General features: G+C 36.2%; 1 protein-coding gene across 1 annotated transcript in view; it reads left to right on the forward strand.

The window, feature by feature from the left end:
• TRHDE (thyrotropin releasing hormone degrading enzyme) overlaps positions 1–16,702 on the forward strand; it is a gene marked incomplete at both ends in the record, with an annotated part of 263,817 nt that overhangs the window by 151,321 nt on the left and 95,794 nt on the right. Inside the window, 1 exon segment of the mRNA XM_081330257.1 lies at positions 5,600–5,665. Coding sequence (XP_081186383.1) covers positions 5,600–5,665 — 66 coding nt within the window.

Here is a 16,702-nt window from a genome sequence, read left to right on the forward strand (position 1 = left end):
ACCATGGTATCTTGCTGCGGCGTCTCAGGGGATTGGGAGTGGGAGGCACAGTCTTACAGTGGTTCTCCTCCTATCTCCAGGGACGTTCGCAGTCGGTGTTGGCAGGAGGGCAGAGGTCGACCGCGAGGTCTCTCATTTGTGGAGTTCCTCAGGGGTCGGTCCTCTCGCCTCTCCTGTTCAACATCTACATGAAACCGCTTGGTGAGATCATTCGTGGCTTTGGAGTTGGGTATCATCAGTACGCTGATGATACCCAACTTTTCCTTTCGACCCCAAACCACCCCAGTGATGCCCTCAACGTGATGTCCCGTTGCCTGGAGGCGGTTCGGGTCTGGATGGGGAGGAACAGACTTCAGCTCAACCCCGACAAGACTGAGTGGCTTTGCATACCTTCATCCCGTGTTTATTCGGACATTCCACCTCTGGCTATGGGGGGTGAACTATTACCCCCCGTAGATAGGGCTCGCAACTTAGGAGTCCTCCTAGATTCACGGCTCACTTTGGAAGACCATATAGGAGCTGTGACTAGGGGGGCCTTCGCCCAGGTTCGCCTGGTGCGCCAGTTGCGGCCCTATCTTAGCCGGGATGATTTATGCACGGTCACTCATGCGCTCGTGTCCTCTCGTCTGGACTACTGCAACGCTCTCTACATGGGGCTGCCCTTGAGGACCACCCGGAAGCTCCAACTGGTACAGAATGCAGCCGCGAGAGTTGTGTTGGGAGTCTCCCGATACTCCCACGTTACACCTCTGCTCCGTGAGCTGCATTGGTTGCCAGTTGTCTTCCGGGTGAGATTCAAGGTACTGGTAACGGTGTTTAAAGCCCTCCATGGCATGGGGCCGTACTACCTTAGGGAACATCTGCTGCCGGCATCAAGCTCCCTGCGCCCTGTGCGTTCCCACAGAGAGGGCCTCCTCAGGGTGCCACCGATCAGAGAATGCCGATTGGTGGCCCCCAGGGGGAGATCCTTCTCTGTGGGCGCTCCGGAGCTGTGGAATCAGCTACCGGTAGAGCTCCGGATGGCGCCCGATCTTCGCTCCTTTCGTCGCGATCTCAAGACGTTTCTATTTGTACAAGCCGGCCTAGCCTGATGGGGATTGGTGGGGTTTTTTATTTTTGGTGTCTTAATTTTAACTTGGTGTTTTAGAATTCTATTCCAATTGTTTTAACTTGGGCAACCATTTAATCTTTTTTTAATGTTTGTATTTAGTATTTTATTCTGCCCTGTGAACCGCCCTGAGTCCTCAGGGAGAAGGGCGGTATACAAATATTATTAAATTAAATTAAATTAAATTAAATTATCCCAGAGATAAATTGTTTAGTACTGTAAACTGTACCAGGAGGCAAAGTTGCATTTTTTTTTCATTCTCTATATGATGGATTTCTCAACATTTTCTCAGATAAATCACAAACCATTCTCTTTAACTATTCCAGCAAAGGAATAGAAGGAAGATAGAAGGAAGCTTCTATCATTTTGTGAAATATTGACAGAGTTCCTAGTGTTATAAGTATACATTTCAGGAAAAACATGCAAACATTTTATTTACTGTAATAATAAATTCATCCATGCACTCTATTGTGAGGATAAGGGCCTTTTTGTTAGCAGTAAGCATACCTGGAAGACTACAAACTCAGTTATCTTTGTAAATGCCTAATTCAGATTAGGAGACTGTATTGATGAGTATTTCCATTCTCCCCAGAGTCAGAAGAGACTGCATGATATTCTTCAAATTCTTCATTTCTGGCTTGTGCTTAAAACTTCATTCTGACACATGAGAAATTCAGATTTATGGTGTGTGCCTAAGGAGTAATTTTTTTTTACAGTCTTCTTTTAAACTCCTTAAAATCTTTAGCATGTGGCTAAGGCAGATAAGAGATCAAATCAATGACTTTGTAACTTAAGTAAGAGTTGCAATAAAGTATGATAATTAAAGAGCTAATATACACTAAGTGCCAATAGGAAATTACTGTATAGACTTTGAACTAAAATATTTTAGCTAATAAGTACAGTGCTCTTGATAAAGGAATCTTACAAAAAGCTATTATATTTCTATGTAATGAAATATTCTACTGGCACTTGAGATACTCTCCCCTTTTTTTGTTTTCAGTGCTTGTCCAAATTTCCATTTGTTAAAAATCTAATGTAGACAGAGGGATGTAAACATAAAGTACTGCTTTAAAAGAAAACTATCTGCTTTCTAATGTTTTCTTATCAAGAAATTTACCCTATGTATTTATTGTAAAGTCACAAAACTAATAGTAAAGCACACTTTTTTCTTCCTTCAGTCATACTATTTTAGTTGGATACTGGGGCTGTGCAAAGATTAGAATTATAAAGGCAAAAAAAGTTTTCAAAGGCATTACAAAACCATTTCCTATCATTGTGCAATAATTGCACAGGCCCAGGAAAAGATATTGCTGCTTTAAGATGTTTGTAATGTACTGCAAGAAAATCAACACCTGCTTCTAATCTCATTTTCCCTATTAATTTGTACCTATACAAGTCCTATTCGAAACATATAGGGTTTTCTGACTTTTCCTAATTATTGTTCCTAATAACTATCTCAGATAAACTGGAACTATAATTCTCAGAGATTTTTTCTGTCATAATTACTGTTCATATTGGCTGAGAATTCTCGCAGGTAGTCTAGCACTTCTAGAGAACGCTAGTTTATGGGAGTTTGCTTTAGAGCAATGTTTCTCAACCTCAGCAATTTTAATATGTGTGTATGCTAACTTGGGATTTCTGGGAGTTGAAGTCCACACTTCAGTAAGAATTATTATATTTAGTATTGTAGCTTCAAACTGCTATCACTTTAAACATCAGAATTCAAATATATTATGTGGAATTCACATTGGAACTATTGAAGCTTCCTGGTGTATTTGTTTAAAATTAAAATAGGCCAAAATATATCTTAAGGCAATTCACAAGAGCACTTCAAATTTATTCTCCTCTTTTTATGAGAGTATTTTAAGTGTCATTTTATGATCCAAGCTTGACATAGTTTGTTCTCTAATGGTAATTCATGCTGTGAATTTCCTAATAAGCTAAATTTCATATTGGCATCCAGCTGTGTCTGCCTATGTCAACAAATTTTTAATTTGTAATAGAGATTTGAGTATTGTTTGTTGCTTGTTATTTGAAGGGCAAACATAACATAAAGGTTCTTGTATGTGTCTTTTGCAACTATTGCCCTTTTTTAAAAAAAATGTGTTTCAACCATAGGGCAGTATGAGTTTCCAAAAAAAAAATTTTTTATTCCAAACTATAAAATTATACAATTTTACTTAACATTTTATTTATACAATTTTAGTAGAAATGAAAGAATAGTCACATATTGCTTTGGTGTTGCTCTAGGTTGAAAAATACAAATAGTAAGAGAATGCTATGACTAGAGTAAGAAAGAGAAAACTATACTATACATATACCCAGTGCTTTTTTTGTAAAAGAAAAAGGTGCCGGAACTCACATATGTCATACAACTCACCTTGCCTACCCTACAAGGTTCCATCCAAAAAAGGTGCCGGAACTCCGTTCTAAGCGTTCTATGAGAAAAAAAGCCCTGCATATACCTATGGCTCAGCAGCTCCAGGCTGTGTTATCCTCTGATCCATGGAGTGGTAGCCTTAGTGGCTATTGTGACTTCACCAAACTTTATGGAGGAGAGTATTAGTAATTACAAATTCTACCCATCTTCAGGACTTGGAGAATGCTTTGTGACATGAAATAAGGCAGATATTATTTTAATGTAATAAAACACATAGAATATTTATAGGATGTTAAGTTTATAAAATTAGTGGGTTTGATATGGAGAAAAATATTCAGAATTTCAACATGTTTGATATATAATGCATTCATCATGCTATTCCCTTTGGGAGTAAAGCATTGAAATACAGACTGCAGAAGGGGAGTAGGAAATAGTAAGATAAAGAAATTAAAAGGCAAGAAAAAAGAAAAGGAAACATGGCTGAAACATTTCTCATAACTAAGGAGAAAGGACCTGCATATTTTGTCCCCAGCATAATACCACATTGCATTTCTCAGATTTTGGTTTTTATAAACTCTTGCATACTTTCCATTAAATTTATGGCACCATCAGACCCTATGAATTCCTACTGTCAAATGAGCTCCTAATAAATTAGGTGACACTACATATTTGAGCTCTTTAATTAAATAATTAAGCCTAAATATTCAGTTCTCTGTATGTGTTAATCAACATTAATTCATAAGATTAGACTAATCTTCTTCAGACCTGATATATCCTTCCTCCCTCATATTTTTACACACAACTATTCATTTCATTCATTACTTCATATTCTTTATTATTTGCATCTCTCTCATTCTGACCTAGAATCTTCTATATGCCATCATCATCACTGGAAGGGACCATAAATCACAAATCTCTATTGCAAGTTATTTTTAACAATTCATTTCAAAAAATCAGTCTTAAAGTCTAGCCTAATCATCGGAGAGCCATTGGGCTTCTAGAAACATGCAGATGTATAAACAAGCCATTTAAAATGGCAGCATGGAGGCTAGCAAATGTCCTCTAGAATAAAATTATATAATATAGGCACAATAATCCAAAATATTTTGATTATTCCTGGTTACCTATGCCTACTGTAAATTGCATTGATAAATTCTGAAGTTTCATTAAAATTCTTGCTATTTTCCCATTCAAATACATCTTAGAATTGCAGCCTTGGATATATATTGACACTTATAGATATATATTAAATATGAAGAGTAAATGCCAAATGCAGTATTTATCAACATGGTAAAACATAATTAGTGAAAACTGTAATATAAGCTCTAAAATAGATTTAGCATGATTTTTTTTAAAGAATCTTATCTTAAAATTCAGAGAAAATGACTTCACACTGATCTTACTTGAAATTGCTTCACCCATTTGAAACTTCATTCTATCCAGAGCAAAAGGTTATTCATCCATATCTTTAACCATAACTCCAACTAAGCTGTGAGTATGTACGTTTCCTGTTAAATTAGAATCACTGGCAATCATGAGATGCACTAAAAGAGGACATATGTTTTGTCCAAACATATATTTGTATGTCTAAAATTAAATTTCTGGGTGCTTGTTCAACCATAAAAAAATCCTGGACTTACAGTGTTTTAAATCTGAACAACAGTATTTCATTTGTACTGATTACTCTTGTAGAACTAGTTGCCTTTCTTATGCATTAAATCTCAATGTGTGATACTTAAATTATTTCATTCAAAGATATGCTTATGAACAATCAATAGTGGGGAAGAGAAATATTGTGCTTTTATAACATACTGTTTATGTTGTTGCACTCAAATCAGTAAGGTATAAGTTTAGTAGCTCTGTTTGAAAATAATCCCATTTCTGTATGTTCATAACTTCATTTTTGTTTCTGTTTTTCCCCCCAACAAAGCTTATAATGAAGCATATAGCTTCTAAAATGTTTAAGTCAAATACTTTTGAGGGATAATTCTAAATGTAATTAATAATAAACCTATAATTATTCTGAAATAAATACTGGAATAATTATAAATTTCATGTATTACCATGAAACTGCTTGGATAACAACTCTTTTTTTTTAATTGTGTTTGCAGGGTGCAGCTTTAATTCGAATGCTGGCTAATTTTATGGGTCACTCAGTATTTCAGATGGGCCTACAAGTATGTAGAAACATTTATTTTTCATTTCTTATTTGCTTATCTTTGCATTTATGCCATTGTATTTCTATTGTACAAGTTTCTGTCAATTTTAAAGACTTGATTAATAGGAGAAAAACAAGGTTGTGTTACATTAATATTGCATCATGTAGAAAATGAAGCTTTATGTGTAGTTTTCCAAGGGTCAAATGGGTGTGTTTTTTCCACCTTTTGAGCACATTTTGTGGCATCTAATTTGTATGAGTGTTTAATTTACATGAGCATTTTTACAGTATGTCACTTTAAGGGAACGGATAAACATAAAGGATTTGTTCAGTGATATTTCTATCTTAATAGAAGAACATATATAAAAATGCAGAATTCCCTATTAATAATAGCAATCTCACATAAAATTATTAAGCAAAGATTAACTATATAGTTTTAGGCATAACTGAAGAGATTCCAAAAATTTGTTTACCGTTAAAAAGAAATTATTATTGAACTTATATGGTTTAATGCAGAGTATTATTACAAGATCAGGAAGAAAAAACATAAGCACAAAATAAATAAATAAGACATTAGAGAAGGCCTATGGAATCTTCTGTCCTTTAAAACATTCTGTGTTCTGTAGCAATTAATGTTAAGAAAATTGTTTTAAAATGGTAATATACTGGCTCATTACTGTTTGGAAGATAAAGTAGAATAAAATAAAGATAAATACAGGGAGATAAGTTGTTGTATAGACCCATATATTATTGGGCATGATGTGATAAGAAACTGTAGATGATATGTAGATAATTACAATTTTGTTGCACATTGCACAGTAATGGATTACAGGTAGTCTGTCATGGTTCCGATGAATGAGACAAATCAAACAAATTGCAGGCGTATTATTTATCTAAAAAGTATTAGTAATGAAACGAAACATTGGCACTCATGGAGGGATGCCAGAATCTGAAATCTCCTCCCCCAAACCCATCATAACACACACACATTCCCTGCCCTTATCTACACGTCATAAATCACATTATCCAATTAGTTTTACATATGAGGTTTCATTTACCATTCTGTACGCAGGCTTGCAATCTTATCACAACTTCTGGGTGATTCCTCCCTCCCAAATGAAGCAATTAAAATAACAGGCTGTCTCTTATATTGACAGTGCAAAAACATGTAAATGTTTGCAGCATTGACATAGTCCTTGAGTTACAAATGGAATGGAACCTGCCCATTCCATTCATAACTCAAGGATTCATGGGAATGAATCTCATACCTTGAATGTGATCACTCCCTACTATCACCCACGCATTTGCTAATTTAATGTGTGGGCAAATGCACAGCTTGTTAAGTGAACATGAGGTATCTCAGGGTGGAGAAGACAATGGAGGGGCTAGTGATGGAATGGGCCACCTGCTTCAGACTACCCAAGGCCTCCCCTGAACCACTGAAATACCTCATTCTCCCTCACCTGGGGCCCCACAATTGCTCTCCTTGCCACGCCGGGTCACTTACATCATGAAGACCTACCTCCTCTCTAGCTTGTTTCTTTGTCTGCTCCCCATGAGAGCAGAGGGAGAGGAGGATGAGCACGCCCTGCTTGGCTTTTCTGACTCATTGGGCTGCTGTCCACTTCTGAGTCTCCTCCAAGACTCCCAGGCTCAGTGTGGGAAAGTGTTTGCACGCCAATGGGAGGTTTGGGGCAATGAAATTGTGTTTCATGCAGAGCCTGGAAGCTTCTGGATGCCTTGATCTCATGGGAAGTCAAACACCCATTCTCTGCAAAAGTGGATGGGTGCCTGAGCAAGAGATCATGGCTCCCAGAAGCTCTCAGCCTCTGGCTGAAAAGTGTTTATACTGGAGGAGGCTTCCGCCACCCAGAATGGACCTCTGGAGCCACATGGCTGCCACCCCCGACCTCCGTTCTGAGCAGCAGAGGCTCTGACATCCAGAATGGAGGTTAGAGACAGTGGCCACATGGCTCTGGAGGTCCATTCTGGGCATTGAAGGCTTCCAGGCTTCTACCATCTAGAATTGAACTTAGGGTGGCGGCCACAAGGCTCCAGAGCTCTGTTCTGTGAAACTTGGGACTTGGGACTCTTTTCTCAAAGGCAGAGGCTTTTTGGCAAAGTTGGCAAAAAAGGCTTTGCAAACTAACTGAAGACTTCAATGTTTCAGCCTTTACCTCCATTTGCAAAGCCTTTTGCCACAGATATCGTCCAGGCCTCTGTTTGCAGAGAACAGAAGCCAAAGTACTATGAGATCACATGAGATCAGTAGCATGAGATCTCGTGCCACTGACCTCGCGAGATCTTGCAGTACTTTAGGCCTCCATTCTCTGCAAACACACCAAGGTCCTGAAGCAGCGAAACAACTAAGAAAGTAAAGACTCTCTAGATCTTCACAATATGAGTATCCATAGACCTAGTGCCTAGGGAGACCCGGGGCATGAGACGGGGTGAATAGCCAGGATTAATTTTGCAGTGCCTCTGCAGTTGTTCAAAAGGGTAAATGACTGCCATGGTGTGGCAACATTCATGATTTCAGCACTTTTTTTGTAAACACTAGTTACGCTTATCGCGTAACTTTAAATATTCACTAAGGGACCATTCATAACCCAGGGATTACCTGTATTTTTATATTTATTTAAGGCTGGTACCTGTAAATAAGCAAAGTATAGAATGGTGTATTCTTAACCCAAATGTTAAAGGTAAAGGTAAAGATTCCCCCGCACGTGCGTGCTAATCATTTCTGACTCTAGGGGCCGGTGCTCATCTCTGTTTCAAAGCCAAAGAGCCAGCGCTTGTCTGAGGACATCTCCGTGGTCATGTGGCCGGCATGACTAGACGCCAAAGGCACACAGAACGCTGTTGCCTTCTCACCGTAGTGGTCCCTATTTTTCTATTTGCATTTTTACGTACTTTCGAACTGCTAGGTTGGCAGAAGCTGGGACGAGTAACAGGCACTCACTCTGTTACACGGCACTCGGGATTCGATCCACCAAACTGCCGACCTTCTGATCGACCCAAATGTTAGAACTACTTAAATTTGACAATTATACCTCCTTATCCATTAAGTGGATATTTTGATGTGTATTGATTTTCTGCTGGAACAGCTATTGCATCCAAAGTTCTTCCAGTTCTCTATAGCCAGGAGAGCTTTGGTAGGGGTGGGGTGGGGGTGTTATTATATGTATCCCATTTTGGACTTTATGGTTATTATATTGTCTATAGTGAGAAAATTAATTATATGTCTAAATAATAACTTTATTTTCACTTTGAATGTACACCAGTCGGCATACATCAAAATGAAATTTCGTTGCATACAGCTCCCAAAGGGTCACCACCTCTGATATATACTCCTTGTTCGGGGCCCGCTCAAATTTCACATTGTCCATTTTAGTCTCTAGGGAGTGAACGATGGCAAACAGGACAGATAGAAATGGGGCTCCATGTGGATTAGCCCTCAAGTTAGCTTGTATTCTGACAACCTCGCCTTCTTTCCTTTTTCTGATCCTGACTCTTCCACCTTTTCCTTAAAGAGGCCTTGCTTCTTTTTCGTCATGGGTTTAATATAGTTAGGATCCTAAGATTTCTGACCTAACCTATCCAATTACACTTGGATTTTTTCCAAAACCATCAGTAGAAGGTACTTCTTTTGAAAATAGTGCAGAAATCATAATATATCTCATCTAAATGTTTTTTAAATAAAGAATTAGTAAGCATTTGTAAAGCAAAATGCAGAATTTTGTGACAGAATTATTGCATAGCACGGACAAAGTAAATAAGAATATATTGTGCATCCCTAGAACATTTGCTGTAGGTCAAGTATTTTAAAGTACAACTGGTTAAATAATAATAGATTTTAAACTAACTTACTCATCTGAAGTTATTCCTATTGGGCCATGGAAGAGATTCAGGTTGGTGAATTTCAGACTCTGAAGTCTGCATATAGGTATATATTTGTAAAATAATGTAAAGCAAATAATAATAATACCACCTATATTCTTAGACACTACCTTAATAATTCTTAGGTCCTTGTTAGGTCTTGAATTATTAAGTTTCTATCAGTCTTAGACTATGAATCTAACTGCAGATTACTAACTCATCTAACAGTAAAAATGTTTTTTTTTAAATTGTGGGAGCAGAGTTTGAATGTGGATTTTTATTTTCCAAACTAAAACAAAAATGGAATACAGTACTGCAAAAAATCAAGACCCAAACTTAACCTTCTGAAAAAAAATCAATAGTGAACTTACACTTTGGAAAGTATCATAAAATTGATACAATAGTACTTAACACTTCATTTATACCTTTATTAGCATGATTCATTTGTATTAATTATGTTTGAAAAATTAATAATCAGCATATCTGGCACACCTGATGAAAAGAAAGAAACTGTGAATAGAGAATATTTATTTTTTTCCTCTGTCAAGATAAAGACTTCAATAATTCCAAACAAATTAATGTTTTTAAAACAATTTAAAAGCAAACAAGCCAAGGAAAAACAAAAAAAAACCAATGCAACTCTATTCCTTTAAAATCTTTTAAAGTAAATCATATAACAGACAGCTGTGATTTATGAATTATGTATGATGCACTCTGTTACTTAGAGGTGTCCTTTAAAGTAAATTGATGTTCACCTGAAATACAATTATGGTTAGATGGAAAGGGCAATCAATCTTATCTGTTTTTAGTAAGCTTTCAATCTGAAATTTAAATAAACTCCATCTGGGATCAGGGCATATATTAATATGGTTAGTCTATTTTCACCCAATAAACTGAGAGTTAAAATATAAAGCAAAACTTAAATAAGCATATTAAGTGCATTATTAAAAAAGATGCATTTAGTATAGCAATGACAGACATCATCTCCAGGGAGCATATTCCACCCAGATATTCAGAAATGGTTGATTGATTCATTTTTGAAACAAAGTTGAATCTGAAATAATTAAAAATACTATTTCTTTAACTTTCTTCAATATGTCTATATCCTGACATGGTTCATAAGTGTACATATTTGATTTAACCCAGTACCCAGTTTAAGATAATAAAGTGTATCTGTAATTAAAAATTAGTAAGGATTATAGAAGACTAAGGATTACCTGACTGTATTTCAAAGAAATGAATATAGACAAATATAAGGTAGAAACTGAAACCTGCACTTAGCTACAAATGTCCTATGATAGAGCATTCAATTATATTACTTAATATAGACAAACAGAGGCTAAAAACTGTTTTTATAGTATCACTAAATAATGACATTTTGAAGTATTTAAGATAAAGTAAGATGCAATTATGAATAATAAATGTGCACATGTCTTACGGCATGCTCAAAGAAAAGATAACATCATGTTGGAAGATCTGCTTCTCTATGTTTTGTCTCACTGAACTTTTTCAACCACTGGTTTTTAACGACAATAGAAATATAGATTAATGTAGATTCTCTTTTTTGACTTCTTTATATTCCTGTTTAACATGAGCTACTTGCCTCAAATTCCTTTTAGTGCTATTCAGAGATATTTTTTAATCACCTAGGTCTCATGTTCTTTGTTCCAACAATCCCTTTCTTTCTGTCTACTAATAAGAGTGTAGATATCATTCAGGTTCCATGTATTCTACCACATTGTATGGTCTTTCTTTTTAAAAAAAATATATAGGCTATAGCTTGATAGGTGTATAGGCTTTCTGTCAAAATTTAATTACCATAGTAAAGTTTTCTTAGTTTTTCAAAATGATATGCAGCCTTATAAATTTATGAGGTAGGTAGGTAGATAGATAGATAGATAGATAGATAGATAGATAGATAGATAGATAGATAGATAGATAGATAGAGCGAGCAAGTGAATGAGCCAATTTGGTCTAGTGGTTAGAAAGGAAGAAACCATGAGTTCAGAATAAGAGGAGATTGATGAGTTTTATAGTTAGATTTGTAATAGATAGCATGCAAGTGGAGATTTACTGCTTATGATTAGAAATTGGAATACCAAAGTTGGAAATATGAAAGAGGAAAATGTAGTTGAACTGTATGGCTTAGGAAATCAAAATGAAGCAGGAACCAATTTATCAATTCTTGACACCCCAATGATTTTCATAGCAGACACTGTCATCAAAGAATCAAAACAATGCCACTAAACATGGATATAGTAATAGTTGGGGTGGAAGCAAAGAAAGAAAGCCAACCTCGCCCCAAAATAAATTTTGTTAGAAGAGATAAGATTACAACATCTGTAAAGACATTCAAGATGGAGACAGATACAGAAAAGTAGGAAAGTCTTTCAAAAGATCTCTGAACTCAGAAGGTAGTTCCAGCCTTAAATTCATATGCTAAAAGTTGCGGACACGACTTCGCAACTAACAACAACAAAAGGTTTTCAATGGAGAGATTGGAGATCAAAGGAAAATGGAAGGCATATACTGAACACTGTACATGAAGAGGTCAACATTCAAGATGCCTTGGAAGCTCTTCCCTAGTTACAAGAATGTCTAATATAAGAAAATGAAGTTAGATTAGGACTTTTGAAATTAATCAGAAAGCTACAAGAACTGAAGATAGCAAATCTGGAAAATAAACAGTGGCCATCTAATTGGGAGAGGTTAATATACAGTACATTCCAAAGCCCAAAAAAGGAGACTTAACAGGATGTGCAAAATATCATACAATATCCTTACGTTCCCATGCTAGCAAAATAATGCTTAGGGTCATTCAACAGGGATTAGAGACCTACATGGAAAAAAAGCTGCTAGCTTGAGGAACACAAGACATTATTGCTGATGATATTTTTTTTTAAAATATCATGATGGACTTCATCAATTACAGAAAGATTTTTGTTTGTGTTGATCATGTCAAGCTGAAAGTGCCCAAGTTAATAAGAATCCCAAAATATATTATGGTCCTCATGAGAAACTTATATAATGGTCAGGAAACTATAGTATAGTGAAACAGACTAGCTCTAGGTTAGTAACACAGTGAAAAAAGGTTCTATACTCTCCCCTTATTTATTCAACCTACAAGCTAAATATATATTAAGGAAAGCTGGATTAGAAAAAGGTGATCACACTTTTAAAACTGGATGAAGAAACATCTATTATCTGCACTATGCTGATGACACTATCCTGATGCAAAGGATCTGCAAGCCTTAATATTTAAAGTCAAATAGTACTGTGAAAAAAATAGTAAAATTAAATATATAGAAGATCTAATTAATGATAACAAGTAGACAGTCAGTCTTAGAAATGGAAGTGAATATAGCATAGTTCTGCCTTTTAAGCTCAAGCATCAACAGTAAAGGAACAAGCAGTTAAGAAATGTGCTGCAGACAAGCACAGGGTAGGGCAGCCATGGAAAAGATACTTAAATATCATGATGTGTCTATACTTACAGAGATCAGAACCATGCTAGCCATAGTATTTCCTCTAATAGTCTATGGAAACAAGAGATAGACTTTGAATGAGCAGGACAGTATTGATGCTTTTGAACCTTGGGGTTACAGAAGACTCCCAGAATACCATGGACAGCCAAGAAAACAAAACTTGAAAGAGCAGGTTGGGGACACATCATCATGGAGAAAAATATATCTATGTGATCACTGCAAGTCAACAAGAACTTGATGGAACATAATCAGTCAATCAATATGTTTTCCTTGAAAGCACTCATATGTCATTATCAAAGAAATAGGAAACAAAAGAAATCATTAGGAATTCTTTGCAATTCTTCTCTCTATGCTTATATTCACAAATGTAAACATTTATTACACTTTTTTAAAAAAAGTACTCATGTCCCACTTGAAATGAAATACTTTAATAGAGATATCTCATGTATTCTGTCGTCTGTGATGTTTTTTACATCTGTTTGTTTTTAACTTTTATATGGTTTGATAATTTTTAAGCCAATGTACATTTCTGTGAGCTTCTCAGTATTATACTTCATTTACCATTTAGCAGCTCATTGATCATAAATATGTGTATCATTCTGAATTGCAGTTGCTGCTAAATTTGTTTTCATCACTCATTCTGATTTAGTGCATCATCAGCAGTTTACATTCATTTACTGTGGGACCTCCTGTCTCTTTGATAAATTTACAACTTTTGTATTTTAGGTTGCACTGTGTATATTATCCCAAGCACTTTTTATCTTTGGTATTACTCAGAAATTTAAAGTTCTGGCAATAAAATAACCCAACACAATATTCTCTGTTAATATAGCTGTTTGGGATTTGTTTTTCAGTTATCCTAGTAGCTGGGGAAATATTTAATTGATGCAAACTAATGAACAGAAGACTTTCAGATGGATTTTCCCCTGCAAGAAGTGCCTAGAATCCATAAGATACTTTTTCTTGTACAGCTGGATTAGTTTAGGTTCTTATTTATTTGGAGTTTTACTCTGCATAGCTTCAAATTAAACTAAAACACAATAACCAATAGTAAAAATAAAATGAAATGATAAAAGCAGCGGAAAAACACATATGCACATAATTTAAAAAAAGAAAAAAGAAACTGCCAATAAATCCTAGTAGCTGGGGAAATATTTAATTGATGCAAACTAATGAACAGAAGACTTTCAGATGGATTTTCCCCTGCAAGAAGTGCCTAGAATCCATAAGATACTTTTTCTTGTACAGCTGGATTAGTTTAGGTTCTTATTTATTTGGAGTTTTACTCTGCATAGCTTCAAATTAAACTAAAACACAATAACCAATAGTAAAAATAAAATGAAATGATAAAAGCAGCGGAAAAACACATATGCACATAATTTAAAAAAAGAAAAAAGAAACTGCCAATAAATCCAGAAAAGATACAAGCATCTAAAGCCATTCAGAGCAAGGTGCTTGGAAGCATTTTAACTAAAGTGACCCATAAAAGATATTTTAGGATTTCTGTGACTGTATCTTGATGGTGACAGGTATACATCTGCCTCCCTTGGACTGGAAAAAGCACAAAATTGCCTTGACACTATTGTTGACTTTGGCAGAAATAGCTTTATTTCCTCCTGCCAAGCTTGGAATCTTGAAAATTATGCCAAAGCTGACACTTATTTAAGATCATTATTAACAATTTTCCATTGATGTTTGTGGTGTCCAGGTCTTCCCAGCCAGCAGTGTTCCATAGCTGCCAAAAATGGTAACAGAGTCCTAGGCTGCATTAGCAGAGGCATAGAATCAAGATCATATGAAGTGTTAGTACCATGTTATAATGCCTTGGTGAGACCACACTTGGAATACTGTATCCAGTTTTGTTCGTAATACAAAAAGGATGTTGACACTTTAGAGAGCAAGATGAGCAACAAAGATGATTAAGGGACTGGAGGCTAAAATATATGAAGAACGGTTGCAAGAATAGGGTGCATCTAGTGATGAAAAGAAAAACTTGAGTGATATGACAGTGTTGCAATATCTAAGGGGCTGTCACAAAAAAAGGTGGGCAACCTATTCTCCAAAGTACCTTCTTGTTTTGAAGGCAAAACAAGAAACAATGGATGGAAACTAATTAAGGAGAGGACCAACCTAGAAATAAGAGAAGTTTCCTGACAGTTAGAACAATTAATCAGTGGAAGGGGTTACTTTTAGAAGTTGTGGGTGCTCCATCACTGGAGGTTTTTAAGAAGAGATTGGACAACCACTTATCTAAAATGGTATGGAGTCTCCTGCTTGAGCTGGGGGTTGGATTAAAAGACCTTCAAGGTCCCTTCCACCTCTGTTATTCTGTTATTCTTAAGAAAACCATAATTTTGGTCTTAGAGTATTTGATTTTATAAATTTTGATTATAAATTTCCAACTCCGGATTTGTAGCTCCTTTCATATCTTCTTCTTCAGCCAATGGCCAATAATAGTCTCACTATCCGAACTGCAGTCCTAAAGTTGCTGTGTCACTTTCTCCATCTTGGATCCGTTATACTCTTGTGTCTTATAAATCAAAAGTTCAAAGTCTGTCCAAACGATTCATTTTCCTTCTACTTATAGTCCACACTCGTTTTTCCAAAAATTCAGTCTCCAAGACTCAAAAACATATCTTTTCCTGTTACCTTTCTGTCTGTTCACCTGGTCTCATGGCTAGTTTATGATCTTCTAACTTCCTGGCTTCCTCCTCTTGTCGCTCTCTCCTACCGCCTTATCCCTTGTCGCTTCTCTCGCCACTCGCTCCCTCTTGGTAAGGCACCCTCTTCTAGCCAGCATCTATTTCAAAAGCTCTCCCTTTCACTTTTTAAATATAAAATTTTGGAATTACTTTTTGTCAGATCCGATACACCATTGTTCGACTAGGTCGATGCTAGTTCCGTCCCTCTGTCAGATTTTCCTGTCAGCCATTACTGGCCTCCTTCTCCCTGGTCCACTTGCATCGGGTTTTCTCTGGATCTCCAACATGGGCCGCCGCTCATGAAGGTTCTCCGGGATGCCCGTAACTTCGGCTGTCCCTCCAGGACCTCCTATGGATCCGAGGAGCCCCCGCAGACACTAGGTGAGAGGCTGTGTGATATGGAGAAGCCCATTCACACAGCCGCCTGCTCTGACAGCTGGCCCTGCCCCTCCTTTTATAATCAAAAAGGAAAGTGACTTTGATGGGACAGGAAGATAAAGGTGATATATAAATATAGATAAAAAGACCACATAAATATAAATATATAGACTGACTGCTTGCTATATTCGTGAAACAACTATATTGCTGCAATTGTTGACTGCTATAATTGGATAACTTAATAGAATTGAAATAATTAGCTAATTAATTAATCACTTGATTGTTAAAGATATATATACTGTATATATATATATATATATATATATATATATATATATATATATATATATATGTGTGTGTGTGTGTGTGTGTGTGTGTGTGTGTGTGTGTGTGTGTGTGTGTAAATTACTAACAAAGAATTAAGGGAGACTGAAATGCATTTCTAACTCATTAGTTTTCATCAGTCAGCCAAACCCTTCTGAGATTCGAACCTGGGCTGATTGCACATTAGGCAGTGTATTTACCTCTTGAGCCACAGGATCTCTCTCGCTCTGTTAGCTTTCTGCAAGGGGAGATATGCATTTCAGTCTCCCTTAATTCTTTGTTAGTAAT

The sequence above is a fragment of the Vipera berus genome, assembly GCF_964194415.1.
Source record: "Vipera berus genome assembly, chromosome: 6".
NCBI classification, from domain to species: domain Eukaryota; kingdom Metazoa; phylum Chordata; class Lepidosauria; order Squamata; family Viperidae; genus Vipera; species Vipera berus.